Source organism: Emericellopsis atlantica (assembly GCF_019669845.1).
Source record: "Emericellopsis atlantica unplaced genomic scaffold F5Z01scaffold_5, whole genome shotgun sequence".
Lineage (NCBI taxonomy): Eukaryota > Fungi > Ascomycota > Sordariomycetes > Hypocreales > Bionectriaceae > Emericellopsis > Emericellopsis atlantica.
In genome coordinates, this window is record NW_025764707.1 from 347,406 (window position 1) to 366,793 (window position 19,388).

General features: G+C 55.6%; 9 protein-coding genes across 9 annotated transcripts; 5 read left to right on the plus strand and 4 right to left on the minus strand.

Annotated features, from left to right (window-relative positions):
* Positions 1-16: 16 nt before the first annotated feature.
* F5Z01DRAFT_647558 (ribosomal protein L21-like protein) lies at positions 17-941 on the plus strand. The gene has a single exon (XM_046262992.1). It carries the CDS (start codon positions 180-182, stop codon positions 807-809), a length of 630 nt encoding a protein of 209 aa, XP_046120993.1. The 5' UTR covers positions 17-179; the 3' UTR covers positions 810-941.
* Positions 942-4,044, minus strand: F5Z01DRAFT_647560 (kinase-like domain-containing protein). Its single transcript, XM_046262993.1, has 2 exons — positions 2,125-4,044; positions 942-2,072 (listed from the first exon to the last, which is right to left on the minus strand). Exons 1-2 carry the CDS (start codon positions 3,871-3,873, stop codon positions 1,269-1,271), a joined length of 2,553 nt encoding a protein of 850 aa, XP_046120994.1. The 5' UTR covers positions 3,874-4,044; the 3' UTR covers positions 942-1,268.
* Positions 4,045-4,955: 911 nt separating this feature from the next.
* Positions 4,956-5,810, plus strand: F5Z01DRAFT_617522 (Mn2+ homeostasis protein Per1; the record flags this gene model as incomplete). The annotated part of the gene is made up of 2 exons (XM_046260980.1): positions 4,956-5,704; positions 5,753-5,810. Coding segments are annotated over 2 exons (807 nt in total), but the record flags the coding sequence as incomplete, so codon positions are not given.
* A 289-nt stretch (positions 5,811-6,099) lies between these two features.
* Positions 6,100-7,686, minus strand: F5Z01DRAFT_449894 (putative HLH transcription factor). The gene is made up of 2 exons (XM_046259833.1): positions 6,796-7,686; positions 6,100-6,745 (listed from the first exon to the last, which is right to left on the minus strand). The coding sequence occupies exons 1-2, from the start codon at positions 7,450-7,452 to the stop codon at positions 6,203-6,205; spliced, it is 1,200 nt and encodes a 399-aa protein (XP_046120996.1). The 5' UTR covers positions 7,453-7,686; the 3' UTR covers positions 6,100-6,202.
* A 770-nt stretch (positions 7,687-8,456) lies between these two features.
* On the minus strand, positions 8,457-9,344 carry F5Z01DRAFT_633845 (uncharacterized protein; the record flags this gene model as incomplete). Its single annotated transcript, XM_046261993.1, has 1 exon — positions 8,457-9,344. The coding sequence occupies one exon, from the start codon at positions 9,342-9,344 to the stop codon at positions 8,457-8,459; it is 888 nt and encodes a 295-aa protein (XP_046120997.1).
* Positions 9,345-10,357: 1,013 nt separating this feature from the next.
* Positions 10,358-11,341, plus strand: F5Z01DRAFT_696474 (uncharacterized protein; the record flags this gene model as incomplete). The annotated part of the gene is made up of 3 exons (XM_046266287.1): positions 10,358-10,777; positions 10,824-11,066; positions 11,120-11,341. The coding sequence occupies exons 1-3, from the start codon at positions 10,721-10,723 to the stop codon at positions 11,339-11,341; spliced, it is 522 nt and encodes a 173-aa protein (XP_046120998.1). The 5' UTR covers positions 10,358-10,720.
* A 1,634-nt stretch (positions 11,342-12,975) lies between these two features.
* F5Z01DRAFT_449909 (chitin synthesis regulation, resistance to congo red-domain-containing protein) lies at positions 12,976-13,826 on the plus strand. Its single transcript, XM_046259834.1, has 2 exons — positions 12,976-13,295; positions 13,357-13,826. The coding sequence occupies exons 1-2, from the start codon at positions 13,135-13,137 to the stop codon at positions 13,688-13,690; spliced, it is 495 nt and encodes a 164-aa protein (XP_046120999.1). The 5' UTR covers positions 12,976-13,134; the 3' UTR covers positions 13,691-13,826.
* A 1,589-nt stretch (positions 13,827-15,415) lies between these two features.
* On the plus strand, positions 15,416-17,576 carry F5Z01DRAFT_449882 (uncharacterized protein). The gene has a single exon (XM_046259832.1). The coding sequence runs from the start codon at positions 15,644-15,646 to the stop codon at positions 17,303-17,305; it is 1,662 nt and encodes a 553-aa protein (XP_046121000.1). The 5' UTR covers positions 15,416-15,643; the 3' UTR covers positions 17,306-17,576.
* Position 17,577: 1 nt separating this feature from the next.
* Positions 17,578-19,168, minus strand: F5Z01DRAFT_449881 (vacuolar membrane protein-domain-containing protein). Its single transcript, XM_046259831.1, has 2 exons — positions 18,557-19,168; positions 17,578-18,489 (listed from the first exon to the last, which is right to left on the minus strand). The coding sequence occupies exons 1-2, from the start codon at positions 19,028-19,030 to the stop codon at positions 17,833-17,835; spliced, it is 1,131 nt and encodes a 376-aa protein (XP_046121001.1). The 5' UTR covers positions 19,031-19,168; the 3' UTR covers positions 17,578-17,832.
* Positions 19,169-19,388: the final 220 nt, after the last annotated feature.

Here is a 19,388-nt window from a genome sequence, read left to right on the forward strand (position 1 = left end):
ACCTCGAGTGACCTTATGACTGTGGCTGGTGTCTGTGTCGGCATTCGTGGCCGACAATTACCCGGTGGATCTCCAAAGCATTTGTCCGGTCCAGCCCAGAAAAGTTGCATACACGCGCCTGGGGAATTCCATCCAACGAGATACACCACCCCAATCGCGTGCACCCTCTGCGCTCCAACATGAGCAGGACACTCTTTCGCTCCGCCGCGCCGGCGCTGCGTGGTGCCATTGTCCCGCCGTCCATCCGCCTGGCGACGCCCTTGCTGGCCCGCGCCTTCAACACCACAGCTCCCATCGTCGAGCCCGTGCCACCGGAGCAGCAGCACATCAACAACGCCGCCAACCCTACCGCGCACCATGTCCGACCGCTCGCCTTCAAAAAGTCACACCCGGCCCCGCCGCCGGCGCCCATTGAGGACTCTGTCCGCAACCTCCTGCCCTTCCTGGCCGCGCAGCCCGGTCACTACATCACCGTCCACATCCACGGGTTTCCGTACCTCGTGCAAGAAGGCGACGAGATCCGTCTTCCGTTCCGCATGCCGGGCGTCTTGCCCGGTGATTTGCTCCGGCTGAACCGCGCCAGTGTCATCGGTAGCAGGGATTACACCATGAAGGGAGCACCTCACATTGACGAGAGGGTGTTCGAGTGCCGGGCCACAGTCACGGGGACAGAGAGCGAACCGCTGCGGATCAAAATCAAGAAGAAGAGGAGGCAGAGGCGGGCGAGGCGCGTGCACAGCAAGCACCGCTACACAATCTTGAGGATATCGGAACTGAACATCAAGAACGCGGATAATGTGGAGCTGTAATGTCAGGGATGGTACGACAAAAGTGTACAAAAGAAAGGAGCTCCTCGGGTTTCGTCGTGCAGATACGACAAATCAGAAGCTCCAAATGTATGTATAGTAGGGTCATTGGGCATTGCAATTGAGAGAAGCATATCATATTATGAATAAGCGCTTGTTGAGGCCTGGTAATCAAACGAATGACAAAAATTATCCAAGCATACCATGTCCTACTATCTGGACTTTGCGGTTTTGAAACAGGAAAGCATACAACGGGGGAATATCGCCTATGTTTTGGCGTAGTAAAAGTGATAGCCAAAGAACCGACAAGAAAAAAAGAAAACTCCCCAACACCAAGCTCTGATGAATGCGAATGCGGACTACTCCTCCACCAGGGTCGTCAATTTTCGTGAACGTCTTCAATCTCTTTCCTTCTCCTTCTCCCGCCTGCAGTGGTACAGGATTTTGATACATGTTGACTCTTTACATGCGGCCAGCCGTGGCTTTCCGCACGCTCGCCCAGTATGCTTGTGGCCAAGCGCTTGCCACCTCAGCGTCCGTAGGCATTCGCTCCTTGCACCGGTTGACGACGCTATGGATGATCCTAGCAAGGAGCTCCTCGTCGATCGGTGTGGCCTTGTCGCTGAGCTCAGCCGGGTACAAGAAGGGGTCAGACTCGTTGAGAAGCTCTGCACACGTCGGACGCATGTGCTGTTCGCGGTACAAGCAGCGCTTCATCGTCCGGATCAGCGAGGGCGGTACGGGTGCACCGCCCATTCCGCGTGATGGGTACTCAATGGCGTGGTCCCAGTTGATGATGGCCTGGCAGCGAGACATCGAATTGGCAATGTGGCCGAATGGAGGCAAGCCGTAGACCATTTGGTACAGGATGCAGCCCAGCGACCAGACATCACTTGGCTTTCCGATCTTCATCAGCTTTGGGCGTCCTGGGACACGGCCTCCCCGGGGGTTGTTGGAGTCGAGCAGCGACTCGGGCGACATGTAATTGGGTGTTCCGATCTGGTTCTCGCGGTGAACGTTCACCGTCTGGTCAGTCTGGATAGCGTTGGCGATGCCAAAGTCGATGAGCTTGAGGCGGCCTTGGACGAGGACAAAATTGGCAGGCTTCAGATCCGAGTGAACAATGTCGCACTGGTGGACCGCTTGGAGGCATTCCAGCATCTCCTTCCAGTAGAAGCGAACAAAGACGGGATCAAATTTGGCGTTCTCCGGGTTCTGCCTTGACCTCAAGAGAGTGTTCAGATCCAGCTCACCCATCTCCATAAGCTGCATCGAGGTTAGTTGACTGACATGATTTGGCTTCAAAGTGTTCACTCACCAGAGTAAGGACTTGTTTCTCCGAGTTGAGCTCGTGGTCAAACAGGTTGATGACACGGTCAACGTTGCTCAGCTTGCCCAGGAGGTCAATCTCGCCACGGAATCCTCTGATGGTTGCCTCGTCCGCATTCTCAAGTGCCACGCGCTTCAAGGCGAACATTTTCCCGTTCTCTGCCGTCACACGGTACACTTTGGCGCTGCCACCACGCCCCAAGCAGTCGAGCCTAGTGTAGCACTTCCCATTGACCTTGAGTACGTTCCTGCGCTGCTTGGCCTGCGTGGTGGTGGACGCTCCCGCGTTGGAGGTGGCTGCTTCCAGCACTGACATCTTCGGAGGCGGAGCGGGTGCAGATCGACGAGGTGTATTCCTTTCGACAGGACCCAGCGGCTTCCTGTCCGGCGAAGTCTTTGCCACGCCGGCCTCGACGTTCAGCGGCTGAACTGGTAACAGATCCAGTGGTTTCGGAGGCTTGGAACTCGCGAGGCCCGCGTTTTCCTGATCGTTGGCTGATGGCACGGTAGGACGCTGCCGCGACTGAGGGATCACGATTTCACCGTTCGGCTCGTGCGCCAATTCTCGAAGGGCAGATGATCGCCGGACGGAGCCCCGGAGGTCAGCGTTTGATACTTGCCTGCGGTGGCTGGCCCTTGAAGCAGCGTTGCCACTAACAGGACTGCCCGAGTTGAAGTCTCGCATCGACTCAGCGCCATAAAACGAAGAGGCCATCAGGTCCTCACCTCGCATGGCGCTCGCCTCCGGGTCATGCAGGGCATGCTCACCGTCGCCGTTCTCGTCCTCTTCGCTCTGTCTTCGCCTCCCACGACGCGCAGGTCCGCTTAGGAAGCTCCCTGGCGTCTTCCCGATCCGCTTCACCCGCATGGATCCCTGAGGATTGATCATCCCACCGACACTAACGGGGGGTGCGTTTCGTGCCACATCGTCGGGATCATCTTCATCCGCGTGATCGCCGTCCATTGTCGACTTTTCGGCCATGGAGCGATCGTGCTGGCGCCCAGAATACTGTCCTGAGGAGCTCAGTCGACTGCGCTTGCCCGAAGAGCCGGTAACAATTCGAACGACGCGCTCAGGCTGTCCTGGCGTGTTGATGTCGACGTTGTGGTAGTCGCGCTTCTCGTCGGCCGATTCGTCTCGGTGACCTGACCTGCTCTCTGATCTCGAATGAGGCAGGGACCTTGCATTGGACCTAGTGTTGGAAGTGGAACGTCGCTTGCTGGGTCCGACCTGACCGAGACTCTGCGGCGTGTGGCTGAGACGAACGACGCGCTTTCTCGGCTGGGAAGGCTCCTTCTCTTGTTCCCTGATAGGGCTTGAAGGCTTCTCGTCCTTGGGCTCGGCGGCTTGAACACTGCTGGACCTCAGATGCCTGCGACCTTCGCGCGCTGATGAAGTCGAGCTACTGAGCGTGCTGGTCTGCCGCCTCGTCCTAGGAGGCGAGGGCAAAGCCGCATGTTGTTGCTGCATGGGCGCGCCATCGCTGAGCAGAGCTTTTGTGAGGGCGCTGAGCTTCATAGGCACGGGAATTTCGTCCTCTGAACTGTCATTGTCGTATTGTTGTTGCTGGCCCAGCTGTTGAGCAACCGCTGGTGCCTCGGGAGCAGTGGCAGGGACCGGTAAGGCTGAGTTCTTGGCATTCGAGAGGCGTGAAGGTGGTCGTCGAAGGGATGCCTGGCGTTGCGATGTTCTTCGTACCACGCCTGCGGGTGCTGGTGTCGGTGATGCTGTCGACATTCTCGACAGCGGCTATGTGGACAGGACGCGTCGTTATGTTGTGAGGGTGTTTTGGTGCAGTCGCTAATTCGATGGTGAGGTGTACATGCGCGTTCAGTTCAGGGCATCATCCAAAAGCAAGAAGAATTAAATTTCCAAGGGGAGCTGCGCGTCGATTAGTGCATGTTTCGTGTCTAAGTATCAGACCAGAGGACGAAGGGCGACATGGACTATTATTTTGGTTCTGTGTGTACTTCGGTGTGGGGCCGCGTCCTGTTGTCCCGGCAACGGTCTAATATTCCCCAATTAGGAGCACAAGTACGACATGCCTGGACATGAAGTGATAATGAGTTGATTGGGATGTTTCCCAGCGTGGTACTCTGTTGAAGTCACTTCATGCTATGTCGGAATTGCTTGTCTGCTTTTGGGAGGCTTGTCTCGTGGAACATATCTCCGTGGTCGGTTGTAAATGATAATACCTCCAATACTCGGAATGTCGTTGTACACACCATGAAGTTCATGTTCCTTCATGTACGTGAACATCCGCTTTGCCAACGCCTGCGTTCCTATAATGATGAAACTCTATTCATTCGAGCCTGCGAGACACCATTTTTTTTTTATTCGACATATCTTCGTACTTTCATATTTTTACCGCAGGGATACTGCCATTCCCTAGCGCGAGTGGTACCGTCTAGGGTAGTCCATATCAGTGCCAGCTAGCAGACCGGATTTCGGTCACAACGGATACGCGTGAACAAGCGTGAGTGAGGAGGAGGACCCTTGATTCCCGTCCAAGCTCGTCGAGAGCTTCCCCAGTTGCACACGACACTGGCACCTACACATCACCAGTGTTGTCCATGCCGCCACCATGTCGTCTGCTGTGGGAAGGCCGTGGAGCCCTGTTCTGATGCTAGCTGTCATCGCCGTGTTCGCCTGCACTGTCCACGCCTCCAAGGGCGATCGGTTACCCGAGTTCAAGCAGTGCCTCGCCATCTGCAAGACAGAGAACTGCGGCGCGGATGGACCCCATACACCCATTCGTGAGCTTGAAACGCTTTTGACCCGTCCAAAGCGCGCGACTAACAATCATAGCGCTCCTGCATCGTCTCATGCTCTGGAACTGCGCAAGCGAATGCGACTATACCTGCCAACATATCATCACGAACCGCTGCCTCGACGCCTCCCTCCCCGTCGTCCAATTTCACGGAAAATGGCCTTTTCATCGCTTTCTCGGCATGCAAGAGCCCTTCAGCGTCCTCTTCTCGCTGGGTAACTTGCTCGCGCATTACTATGGCCTGCGGAAGCTCCGCCAACGAGTCCCCGCCTCCTACACGCTCCGACCGTTCTGCATAGGCTTCGCCTACGTCGGCATAGCCAGCTGGGTGTTCAGTGCCATCTTCCACTCGAGGGACTTTCAGATGACCGAAGAGCTGGACTACTTCGCCGCCGGCCTCAATGTCCTGTACGGGACGTACCTGTCAGCGGTCCGGATCTTCCGTCTCGACACCCCGACGCCCCGTCGACGGTCTGTGCTCCGCGCGTGGTCACTCCTTTGCCTGCTACTGTACATGATGCATGTCGGCTACCTCAAGGGGATACGATGGGATTACACCTACAACATGGCGGCAAACGTGGCTGTTGGCATGGTGCAGAATGTGCTGTGGACTTGGTTCAGTATAGACAAGTACCGCAAATCCAAGCGCTTTTGGACCACTTGGCCTGGTCTCGCTGTGGCATGGATAATGCTTGGCATGAGCATGGAGCTGTTTGACTTTCCGCCGTGGCTTGGCTGCCTCGACGCACACAGCCTGTGGCATTTGATGACCATCGGGCCAACCGTGCTGTGGTACAAGTAAGTTTGGCCATATAACTACTCATATGCCATGTGCTGACAGTACAGTTTCTTGGTCAAGGACTCGCATGAGAATATTGCAAGCTTAGAGAGGTCGAAGGAGTAGCGCTCCATGGACAGAACCAACATCATATATTACTACAGCGCCAGCGAGCTGGAACCTCTGGTGCTGCGTAAAGACAAATGCGCACCGCTGGCTCGAGAGGGCTCACTGAGCACCGGACCTGAGCACCGGAGAACGTGCTCGAAGCGGGTGCAATGTCTTGCTGGCATGCGCCCATAGCTCCTTGCATTGAATGTGCCAGTCCACGTTCATACAGAGCTCACTGAGGTATATATTATAGTGTACTTATGTGTGTTGCCCCAGTAGCAAATAATTAGGAATAGCCCCAGACGCCGCCGCTGCTACGAATAAGCGCACAATATACCAATGCAGTTTCTACATCCCTTTCTGAAGCCTCCAGCAAAACGCCAGTCAATGGCCCGGTCCAGACATCATCATGATGTGAGCAGATCTCTAACAGAAACCGTCCGACGGGCCCCATTTGTGGTGTATCCTCTCCGATCATTGTTCAGCATGAGCAGCGCTGCCGTCGCTTCCTGGTCGAGATCTGACTGCGGTTTCAACGCAGGGCTGGTCAGCGCGGAGCCTGCGTTGCTCGGTGCATACCCAAGTCCCTGCGTCGGACCGAAGGCTGGCGACGTCGCACCTGACGCAGTGCTGTAGCTGTAATGGCGTTGATGCTCCGCGGTCGACACGGAAGAGTAGGAATGCTGTCTCCCGCGAGCATCCTGGGGATGGAGGGCTGGCGATACTGACGGGTGACGAAGGTGCGCAGGGTGGCTGTGATCCGGCTGAGCTGTGAATGTCGGCGAGACAGCATCCGAGTCCGTCATGTCCACATCGGCCGTGTCATCCTCGCGGAACGTGGGATGGAACTCCCGGATGGAGGGTAGCTGAGCGCGGGTCTGGTCGTTCTCGTGCTGAACCTGGAGCTTGGAGACGCAGTCCTCCAGATAGCGGACATACTCGATTGAGGCCTAGAACGTCAGTCACAGGCCGGAGATATACGGATGGCGTCTGAACATACCTGTAGAATCGCGAGCTTGTGCATCTCACCTGTGCATGCCGGGATCATGCTTTTCAACAGAGCGAACTCCTCGTTCATCTTGCTTCGTCTCCTTCGCTCGATCAAGCTGTGCGCCGTCTTCCTTGCAATCTTCCGCCCGGCCGCACTCGTTGCACTGGGCTGCTTCTTCTTGCCTCCCTGACCCTGTGGCACCTCGCCTGGACCTGAGGCTTTGGCGGTACTTGCAGCGCCCTTGGCCGTCTGCTGTGTGCTGGCCTTTGCAGCCTTGCCTTTTGCTGTCGTATTCGTAGTACTGGCAGCGTTGTCATCGGGGACATCTTCCGTGGGAGGCTTCATCTGGATAATCTTTCTTGACCTCGTTGGCGGAGGGGGCAATGCAAAGTTCCCGTTTCCAGTGCCAACAGCGGCAGTCGCAGCAGCAGCAGAGGACCGTCTTCTCGACTTGACTGTTTCCGCAGCTTGCATGCGATAAGCTGTGGAACCTGGCGGCGAAGATGACTGCTTGCCATCGTCGACAGGTGATATCCTGGAGCCATCGTGGATGGCAGGTGGAGGGAGTTCGAAAGACATGTGCAGAGGTGCCAGGGCATGCGTACCGTCGCTGCCTTTGATATCGGTCGACGAGCCTGGCGTTGGCGGCAAGTTTGGACGAGGCATGGTTGATGATACAAGGATAAAGTAGTTGGGATGATATTAATCGTCCCAGGTACGTACAAATTGGTACGTTCTCGTTGTTGACGAGGCGCTGAGCCTTGAGTTCAAAATAGTCGAAAGGGCCGTGTAATGGTGTTGGCCTGCGAATCGGCGTAACTAAGCCGGCCTTGATGGGATCACCAACAGCGATATGTCTGTCTCTACGTACAAACAGGCAACGGAGATGCAAGACTGAACAACGAGAGTTGAAAATCGCACGCTGAAGAGGACGGGGAGCATCCTCCTCCACATGCCAGAGAGCAAGGCGCCACAACCACGCTCTCATCGTGCCACCCATCGACCAGGCACAGCACCCCTCCACGAACTGAGGATAGCACGCCTTGACTGACTCTGGCTCCAGGGGACCAATTGACCAAGCATCATCGAGCAAATGGTCGCGTGCTCCCTCTGGCGTTGTGGTCGGGCTGGCGAATCAGAGCGGAGCACAAGCCCATGTGGTCGCGGGTCCCTGCGGATGGAGGTTTGGGGCGACAAGAGGTGAGCACGTGCGCTTTAGACTTGCCAGGAAGTCTCCAGATTGCAGTTCACAAGTTCTCGAGCCGACGGCTGGGTGGCCGCGAGCTGTGGTCATGTTGCATCGCTGCGTAAGTAATAATCGCAGGCCGTGTTGTTCCCGACTTTGGCGTTGGAATGAGATGGGACTGGAACGGATCACCTGCCGAGCGATATCAACAAGATGAGACCTTATCGATATCAACGGCAGTCACCTCGACTTGGCACCCACAGCGGCAATGCGGCCAAATACCTGACAGCATCTGTTTCTAGTCCAGTAAATTAATCGGTCGATGGCTGTCGCCATAGTATCTCAGGACAAGCGAATGGGCTCTTTGACCATTTCGAGAAATGAGAATTCGGATTTCAAACAGTCGAAAGAGAAAAGAGCGAGTTCTATTCTAAAAGAATTGACATGACATGACGCGAAAGACAGATGCGCCACCCTGGGGCATTCAGACGACAAGATACGACCCAGCCTCGTCGTTCAATCTACTCCGGCGTATGTTTCGCTCAATATTGTCGAACGTGTCGTTTGGCAACAACGGCGGTTGCAAATCCGTGATGCTGGCGCTCGCCAAAGTCGGCAAGGTAACTGGACGTTCTTTAGCCCGAGTTGGTCCAAACAGCGGTGCCGCAGGTTGTCTCAAAGTCGAATGCACCCGGCGCTGACCAGCACTGGTACTACCACGACCACTGCTCTGATTCTTCCGTCTCGAGAGCCTCTCCGGTAGGTGCTCGTATGCCAGTGTGCTCGAGAGGCCTGCTCCCTCAAGGCGTGGGTAGGCTTCTCTGGCTCTTGCGTTGGCCTCTTCGAGAGCAGCTATCTCGAGTAGATTCCGATGCTGTCCCGTGCCCTTGGCCGTGAAGTTGGACGTCAGTGAACTCCGGACGGAGGTCGTGAAACCCTCCCAGTCACTTGCCTCTATTAATAGTCCTCCTGTGGCCCGAATCAGCTTTTTGGCCTCGGTGAGAGGGCTACTCCGTACGTTTCTGAGCCTTCTTTTGATGCCGTTCACCAACCATCGCCAGCCGACCTTTCGCGCTGAGGCAGAGGTGTGCACGTGTATTCCCCCTGAGTCGAGGACAATCTGGAACACGACGTTTCCTCGCTTCTTCTTCATTCTACAAGAGCCGCAGAGCCCCTGGTGCTCCTCCATGGTCTTGAAGCTGGCTCGGACGGGACAGTCTTGTGGGTACTTGCAAACGCCCTCTGCTGTGAGGACAATCGCCGCGCATTCGGTGCAACCGACACGTCCGTATTCGCACATCTTGGACGCAAGCTCCTGAGTGGAAAGTCGCGGGTGAGTCTGCTGCGCAAAGAATGTAATTCTAAAGGACATAGTTTTTGATATAGAATCGTGAAGCTTGAAGTTATATGTGTATATGTGAGTAGGAGCAGCTTCATTTCAACCAGCGTCCGCCACAACTCTTCAGAAGCTGATCACAGTCATTGCCTTCATGTCCGCTGTGCCTTTGTCTCCCATGTCAACACTCGTCTCAATGTTAGCTAGTAAATGCTAGTCTACGATTTGACAACATGAGATATGTATAGTGTGAGGGCAAACCACAAGTTCAACAATGTCGTCTGTCTGCCAGGTTCAGTATTTTCACCATGTATATGCGCGCAACAGCTTGTTCTTACGGCACAAACATAAGATTGATCAAAGACGGAATCTAACAAAGAGGGGTCCTCTAGGTTCCGGGGAGCCATGGAAGTTGCCGGTGCCCTCACCGTGGCTTTGAGGTACATTGTCGGTGAAGGGTGTCTTATACAACAAGAGCGTAATCCACCGCGTGCCGCCGTGCATACCTACTGCGTAGTAGGTCAGCAGAAATGCACCCCAAAGGGTCGATGCATGTTGCCATGCACCTGCACGTCTTGTGACTCCGTCGTGGCGGCAGACCGGGTGTGGGGGATAGTTTGGGGGTTCCAGTGAGTCTAGTCCCTGCAGGCTGCAAGTTTACGAGAATGAATCAGTGACCAGAACGCGAAGAGGCACGAATCGCCCCGGGTTCTATCAGCCACCTCCTGGTGGTGCGTGATGGTGATACGCGAGGGAAGTTGCGCCTACCTCACCGGGACAAATGTCGCCTCTTCCGGGCCGGTAAGGTGCACACCACCTAGCCCATTGCCACCTGCTTGCCCCAGTTCCTTTTCTTTCTTTACCCCGTCTGCCCCTTTCCTACGATACTACTACCTCTGGCGTGGGTGCTTTGTTCTCCTTTGTTCATCACAATATTTAACGAAGAACAAAAACAACCACGCGACTGTCTCGCGACTCTCTGCCCCAGACCTTGGCTGCCTGCCCTATCCGCCCCACTCCCGGCCCCGCCTCGTCTAGCCCGGCCGGTCGACAGCATCCGCTAGCATCTGTCTTGGCCCCACAGAGCAGAGGCAGCGCTTGGCAACGAAAATCCAGGATCTGGATTCGCCATCATTTCATCACCGAACCCAGCCAGCTTCGCTACTTGCAACATCATACTCACTCTCGCTGCGCATAACGGCAGACCAAGACGCAGACCAAGACGCAGACCAAGACAAAGCCGATCACAACGCTCAACTGAATACATTGCTGGACGCGGCCAATCCATTTCTGGCTGATGTGCTTGCTCCAAGGAGCAGACCCATAGCGGCAAACTGCAATTTCCCAACCAGAGCCGCGCGCTGTCCTCAACACAAGACCAAATCACCCACGACACTACCCTCGCCGTCACAATGGAGACACTCCAGCTCTCCATGGTCCTTGCCGACCTTAGCAACCTCGGCGCGGCTGTATGTGCAAGTTTTCTCATGCCTGATGCCTACTGACGCTTTCCAGGAGCCCGAAGCTGCCGCTGCCATTGTCAGCGCCCACAAAGCGGTCGCACCAGCCGAGATCCACGAACCCCCAAGCGCTCCCACGAACCAGCAGCAGAAGCCCCTACGACCCTCAGCACTCCAGCGCGCCTGGTCCAGCGAAGGGATGAAGGTGGACAAGTTCGGTCGTCGCATCATGATCACCCCGCCGGGTCATTCCACTGCCAACACGGCACCTGGCACCCCACGACACGGCGAGCCCGAGGTAAGTCTGCAAGCTCTTGTGCAGGTAGTTTTGATGGCTTACACCATTTGTAGCGCCGCCTCGATGACGACCTCGAACGTGCCTCAACGCTCATGGCCCTCTACGACATCCGGGCCAAGCTGAAGCAACAGGACAACATGAGCCTCAACAGGGCTCGCGAGAAGATCAACGCACTAGCTGCCAAACAGCAAGCTCACCAAGCGGCCGAGCGTCAAGCCAAGGCGGCGGATCAGCTGCGCAAGAACCGCTACTCGTTCCCCAAGCCAGGCCTGTAGGCACCCACCTTCAGCGATGACGAGCTCTTTACGCTGTTCACCACAACTGAATGGAACAGCGACGAACTGAATGATGAATGGAGTCAGAATGGAATTGGTGTTTTGAGAATTATGCGTTGGCGTTCTGGATGGATGGGCACGGAAAAGTGATGATACTGAGTGAGCTCAGCGAAGGAGTTTACAGGCCTTCGTTAATCAGGTCTGTCTGCGCAGCAGCGAAACGGTCTTTCCTATGATTGCATCACGCGATCTTGAAGTGATCCCGATACCATTTCGAGATGATGCCGGCCAGGTTTCGTCCCCAGCTCGGCAAAGGAAGACGGGGTCGCGAGCCACAAGGGATGACCACACAGACTAACATGGAGTTGGGCGCTCTGGAATTCGACAATGCGAGGCAAAGGGGCGGTAATACATGATGTTCGTGACAGTGAGAGTCCCGTGGAGCTTGGACTCGTCAGCGTGAGGGGCATCGGGAGGGGCTAGCCAAGGTACTGAGCGTTCTGGTCTATACAGCTTCTACTACGTAGGCAGAACAATTGTCATCGGATCAGCCTCTACACCGAACATAAGTATTGCGACGGGTGTGTTAATTATCGTCTCCCTGCCAGATGAAGTACAGCTTTCATTGCATGGTCCGCGGGATCCGTGACGTGAGTCCAGTCTGGAGCCCCACTGACATTTTGCAATGCAGCCCATGCAGTGATGCGCAGCGTGGGGCAAAGCTCTAAATAATTTCCTCAAGGCTCAATCCGAGTCATTAATAAACCACTGGAGTTACCCCGGATTTTAGCCCTACGTCCTCGTGCGAAGTTGCGTCATGTACGTTCAAGTCAAGACTGATTCACCATATTGCTCTTTGATCGTCCCTGACTTGCAAGAAACCTGTTTGTCTGTGGTCGACTTGAGACCTCTCGGATAGCTCAAGGTACCAGCTTGGCGGGTGCCCGCAAGAACCGTCGAGTGGCTCCATGTCGGCAGCGAAAAGATCCGCCACAACCTTAAATTTTTGGATTTGACACTTGCATGCCGACGTCCGTTTGGCTAGTTGGAAGATTCCAAATGGTTTAGGATACGAGGCCAAAGACCTGCATATATCGATGTAAAAACTATCGTTACGGAACATTTTCCTGCATTTACTACTATGTATCTAGATCCAAGCGTCATAGTGTTTAGGCTGTGCTTCCGTGTGACTCGGCTGAGCCTCGACTCAGCCACAGCCCTTTGTGAAGCTTGTCACCACCCACCAGGCCCGAAGCAGGGACCAACAAGGCCCCAGGGCCCCAGCTGCCGAGACGACGCTAGATCCAACGCCCACGCAGGCAAAACGATTGCAAGCACACGAGTTCCAGCTTGCCTTCAAAATCATGTATCTGCGAGACAGCAGCAGGCGCTCGTTTGATACGGACTGCAAATCTAGACTTGAGAAGACTGTGCAGTAGTGCAACGAGTGCGAGAAAGTAGCAAAACAGGCCATTCGACAGTTGTACAGTGATCATCTGTCCAAGTCCTCCGGCTAGCGGACCCTTGGCGTCCACGTCATCATCGCACCGGCAGCGCGAGGTTCCAGACAAAGCGGCGACTGGAGTCCGGTCGCCGCGTAACAAATCCGGGTAGCAGCTGCAACCCAAATTCCAACGCTTTACATTTCCTCCCTCCAGACTCCTCCAGTCCTCCATTCTCTACAGTCCATCATCCTCTTCCGTCCTCCCAACAACAACAAGAACAACAACACGACTCCATTTACTCTACTACACGTCTACTCGGATCTGCTGCGCAACGGTAGCGAACTCATCATGGACGGCGAAAGTATCGTCGATCACCTTCAGAAGCGCGACCGCTGTTGGACGAATCGCTATGGCCAGCGATTCTGCGAGTCGGGCTGGTACTACTACGGACGCTGGGTCCTCGCCGGCGTCGCGCTTCTCATCTTCTTGCTCGTGCTATTGAGCTGTTGGTATGTCCCATTGCCGAGTCCCCAACCACTTGTCCACGCTCCCAGCTAACCATCGCTTCAGCTGCTTAGCCCGTCGCCGTCGCAAGCGCGGCACGAAACCCGTGTACGGCACTGGCTGGATGGCGCCTCCTCCCAAGTACGGCGCGCACCAGAACGATCACCAGCTTGGCCATGTCGAGCAGGGCTGGGGACAGAACCAGGGACAATGGGCGCAGCCACCTCCGCCTGCGTACGGACAGCCTCCTCACCAGCCCCAGAACAAAGGAACTGCATATGCTCCAAACGACGGGTATTATGGCAACCAGAACTATTCCGGCCAGACTGGTCTGCAGAGCCCGCCCAATGCGTATCAGCCTGAGAACCACGTCTACCCGCCGCCACCTGGCGTCAAATAGCTGGGCACCTCCCGGCGTGGGCGCCTGCGCTGCAGAAGCGATGTATATGAGAGGTTACGGCCGCTGGTGGCTTTTTTCTTTGGGTTTGACGAAAGACGGGACAATCATTTGGGCGTTAGGCGAGCTGTGGTGACTTTGCAGACAGAAGCCATTGTAAGATGGAAGGCTGTTGTGCTGCACGTTCAGGCAGGACTTGTGTGCGCCAATGAACGAACGCCCACGGAGATACGCAGCTCTTTTAATGAGCAATGACAGATACCACCTGATAATAGATGAGAAATATTCGACATAATCACCAAGATCTGCGTTTGACTTCATGTAATCTGAGGCTCCACCGATTGCTGCAATACGCTCTTACCGTGCCGTCGCGTCGAAGTATGCGAGATGCATGTTGTATCTTGATGATTCACTTGATTGATGAAGGACTCGGAACTAATGATCACGGCAGTTTGAGGGTATTCTTACAGGAGCGCCCGTGCACATCACCGTCGAGTCTCACCCATCCGGTCGAACTACGATGGATACTACCATGTATCGAGGCAATATTCGTGCTAGGTTCATCACAGACCCATCGAAATTGAGGATGATCGAGGCGTAGCTAGGTACGCACTTTTATATTGATTTATTACGACAACTGTGGCTGGAGACCGAGATCAACAGCCAGTGCTCTGAGATTCGCCTCATGTGAAACAAGCGATTGACGGATGTGCACGTGATACGCGAGTCGAACACGGCCAAGCGTTGGAAATTGTCGTCATCCCGTCCCCGAGCCCCTGAAAATCCAAGACAGGGTGGAAGAAGAGGTCCATCAATCAACAACTCCATTCTGCCAGACTGGCAGTTTGTCATTAGGGGTAGCCCCGCCAAGGGCTCTACGTATGAGAGACCCTGCTCATAATCATTCTATTGGCAGCAGTTTCGAACTCCTAGACTGTCGTAAGTCAGTCATTCTAGAGCTTTTACGATCACTCAATTGCATGCTTCAGCACAGAGGGCACTGCGCGGCCCGTCTCGACTGCGAGGGACATGCAGCAGCCCCGAGCAGCTGACTTTCTGTGAAAGAAAAGAAGCACGAGGCCCGTCCGTGACCGGCTCACTGGGCACTAGTATTCCATAGAAACGGCGAATAAGTTTGGCGTGACGGACGCAGGCGAGCGTGTGATTCGCGGCTCACTGCCCGTCTGAGAACCGAGACACGCAGATCTCCACTCCCGCCAGGGGTCTCCGCGCCTTTTTTTCCTGCTCGCCCTGCAGGTCCCAGCGTTTTCGGCTCCTGGCAGTTGCAATTTACCATCCCACTCACTGGGGCAGGGCAAAAGAGGCGCATCTTCCGGCTCTCAGTCCCCTTCACTCCTTCACTCCGTAGACGGACGATACTGTGTGTCGTTGCGTTCTTTCGTTGCAGGCCTTGGTTGAAAGCGAAGTCGTCGTTCATTGCTTCCTTTTTTCCATCACGTTCATTATTTGCTCCTGACGCCCCGAGCCTTGTCCTTCCCATTCCCAATTGACCGTCGTTACGATCCGATCACCCGAATACTACCTGTCCGTCCAGTGACGCCTGTTACCTGGTCACGCAGAGCGACGCTGAAATACCTTCCTTCGAGCTACCTAGTAGCTATTACTACTTCACCGAGAGCTGCGAATAGACGCCGATCCTGGTTTCCGGCCTCGAAACATCCTATGGTGTGGCTGCATAGTCGCCCGCTGTCTGCTTTTGCATTTGTTGGTGTCACAGCCCCGCTGCCCTCACCAACGACTTGACATTGTCCAACGTTCAAGCGAGAGGGACACTTCATTGCATGGTCTCTATACTCAGCCAGAGTTACCTTTCGACTGTCACTACCACGATTTCACCCAACAGTCGACATTGGAGCCGAAGTGACCACGCGCGCCTAGCTCATTGAACAGTACGACGACCCTTTTTCTTCTTCAGAAGATATAAAAAACGCCAGGATGCCATCGATTGATGTTGCAATGGCTTCCAGCCTACGCCAAGGGCCATGGGAGCGCATCCGAGACAGCTTGGTACGCAGTCCGGCTACACACTTGGTGCAGAGAAGCATTGTAGACGATACAAAGAACAAAGTTACCGACATCCAGACAGCGTTGTCCAGCTGGGACAATTGCATGGCGGCCGACTTTTGCAAATGGCCCGCCATTGCCATCATGGTGGTTGGAGGCCTCATCATTCTCGCCATCGTCACCTGCATCGTTCGTTGTGCGTGCTGCGCAAAGTCGTGCTGCTGCAGCTGCTTCGCTTGCTTCAAGTGCTGCGGCAACTGTTGCGGATGCTGCGATGCGCCAGGAGACCGGAAGCACAAGTATCTGGATGAGCCATACGTCCCTCCTCAGCAAGGCTACCGGACCGAGGCTCCCATGCACGCTTTCCCGCCCGCTACGGTTGGCGTCACGCCCCCACAGTACGCCGAGTTCGAGACCAAGAAGCAAGGCGAAGATTCGCTGCCCCAAATGCCCAGCTGGGAAGGCGCCAACTCCAAGAAGGTTGAGCTGGAAGAAGAGGAGCATGAGATGAATGACCTCAAGAAGCCTCCCACGGAGCCCAAGAGCCCACTCGCTGGCGTCGGTGTGTCTCCGGTCCCCGGCCCCGGCCCCGGACGCAATAGCCCAATGCCTAGGGAGAACTTTAATGCGCCATATGGGCAGGGTCAGCCTCAGTTGCCGAACATGATGCCTGCGCCCTCGCCAACACTACACAAAGATCCATACACCTCCACCAACCCCTACGACTCCCAGGACAATGGATTTGGGCTCGACCAGCCTTATGATCTTCCCCCAGCTGGCATGGCGCCTATGCAGAATGGCAGGAACTCGCCTGGGCCCGGACGTCATGGCTATGGTCCCGGACCTGTCCACGATCCCAGGGGCACCCCCAATGAGATGGGCTCTGGTTATGCCGACATGCCTCCAGGGCCGGGCGAATTCGATGATCGGGGTGCCTTTCAGAACGGCCCTGCCCCTGGACCCATGGGCGCTGCTGCTGCTGGCTACGGCATGCGTCACGGTCCTGGCGCCGACCCTTATGGCCCAGCCCCGCGAATTGGTAGCCCTGGCCCGGCCCCGAGGATGGGTAGCCCCGGGCCAGGACGGGGTCCTGGCAGTCCTGGCGCTGGGTACCGAGGACTCCCTGGTCCCAACCGGGCTGGGAACAACAGCCCCGCGCCGTATGGCATGGATCCTCGTATGAGGAACTCGCCTGGACCTGGACCTGGACCTGGGCCTGGGCCCGGACCCCGGGGATCACCAAGACCTCATGCTGACCCTTACGGTCGTCCCCCCAGACAATCACCTGGACCCATCAACACCAACTACGGGTCTCCTGCCCAAAGTCCTCGACGAGAGAACTTTGACCGCGCCTACTCGCCCGGTCCTGACCGTCAATATGCCCAGTCACCGCGCATCATGCATGCGCCCTCGCCGTTGACTGCGTATGAAGAGCCTCCCTCCTCACCTATTGTGAACAACTCTGGGTTCGACTTTAACTCTGGATTCTCTCGACCCCAGACTGCGGATGGCAACCCCCATGAGCAACGGAACAACGAGCCAGCCGAGCCGAAGCAGGAGTACCCAGGCTACAAGCCGTACCGCCCGTCGTGAGGACATCTGGTAGTTGGCGGACGTGGGAATGATTTCTTCAAGGCGTTATGGGGAACAGGTGCCGGTTTTACTTCAAGTTTTGGTATAGACACTTTAGGAGCATGGACAGCGTTCGTTCCGCTTCGTACACTCATTCGAAATCATCTAGGGACTATTTAGTCGTTGGCAGTGGAAGAGCCACGACTTCTTGGGAAAATTTGTCACCATCATATATACAGCATTTGATACCTTGCTCGCAATCTATTTGTTTTATGATTCACCTAGCAGGCTCTGGTCAGGCTGCACTGCGTAAGACACCCATGGTGAAAAGAGGTTCAAGTCAAGAGCAAGGAAAATAAGGCCGTTGTGGCATGTTTTGGCTAATTCGCGCTGACCCGGTACATATGGTCCAGTGGCTTCAATAATGACCGCTTGTATAAATGTTTCTACCCACCAACCCGAGCAAGAAAAGACATGTCCTATAATGGTCAAGAAAACCCAAGAAACCCCAAGAAAACGCCTTTCTCTGCAAGCACACACAACAAAGATCACTCTTTTGGGTATAACGCCGGTGCGATGGGCTTGTCCGGCGACTCAAAGGCACGATTCGAGCTGCTGCTGCCCACCACTGTGCGAGCGTCCCCATCCTTGTCGGGATCATACTCCTCGCCCTCGCCACTCGTTCTGAGTTGGGCGTCGGCGCCCCTCTTGGTGATTTCGTCCTCCATTTCATCTTCGCTGTCACTCAAAAGCCCTTCTGCGTGTCTGTCGCCGCCGCGTCGAAACCGGTTGCTCTCCTCGGGGTCTTGACTGGGCAGCCTGTCGTGTTGGTGTCCATCGCTGCTGCCGTCCTTCTCTTTGATGAACGAGTCGATAATGTAGTACTGTAGCGCATTCATGATGAGAGGGAAGATCATCATGACAAACGCAATTTGCAACTTCTCGTTGCCCTCTGTCCAGCCGAGAGCCCAGTCTCCAACCTTTGATATTGAAGGGATGACAAGGAAGATGATCAGCACGCAGATCTTCATGCCAAAGAGGCCGATGAAGTACATGACGGACTGCTTGAGCCACCACCACGCATTGGGCGGCTGGCCATAGTGACCCGACTGGATCGACTCGCGCGGTTTGCCGAGCGGAGTGTACGCCACAAGGCCGGTGACGATCTTGAGAAGAACAATGAGGATCGGGATTCCAATGGTGGTCTGAGTCCAAACGTTAGCCCTTGTCCAAGATACTCTAGAACCTCTGCAGGGAGTGGGAGCTACTTACGTCGATCGCAAGATTCAAGAGATAGAACGAGCAGGGATTAGGCGTGTAGTCGTCCTCCCTTGTTCTCCTCATCAGCGTCCGTGCCGCCACCACGGGCTCCATGGCCACGGAGAACCGTCCGCTGGTGAGCATGGACATGAAGATGTTGGCAATGTGGACCAGCACGGAGCCGAAAACCTGCTTGGACACATCGAAGAACCAGATCTTGACCGGCCGTTGTGGCCTCTCCCGCCACCGCTTGAAGACGAGGGACAGAAGCGCCAGGGCCCCCAGTGCTGCCTGCACGAGGATGGCGAAGGGGCCCATGAGGCTACACTCGCCGGGTGTGGAGTCGTCCGCCGAGAAGTTCATCCTGGCGGTGATCGTCGAAGCTGTCGAAACGACCGTGGCGGCGACGGCGGCGAGCATCGTGGTCGTGGAGGATGGAGGGTCGACCCCAAGGATGGGGGCTGCCACGTCCGCGGGTGGTTGCATGTACTATGCAGGGAAGAATATGAGGAGTCGACTAGTCGAGACGCATGAGGAGAAGCTGAGGTCGGGAGACTGCCTGGATTGCAGGAGTGAAGTTGTTGGATGCGGCCAGGGATGTCGACAAGGCCAGTCTGCTGCCAGAGGCGAAACGCAACAAAGGGCGTTGCGATGTCGGGTTCGGATGGGGGAAGAAGGACAAGACAAAGGGGCAAGACGGTATTTAGGTAAAAATAGAAGTCGAAGGGAAAGAGTTCAGGAGAATGAAGAGAGCAGGTCGGATTAATTAGAAAGGGGCCCGGGCGTTGCGAAAAGAATTTGGAGTGTTGCAAGCAAGGACCCAAGAGTGGACTCGTGATGCCGT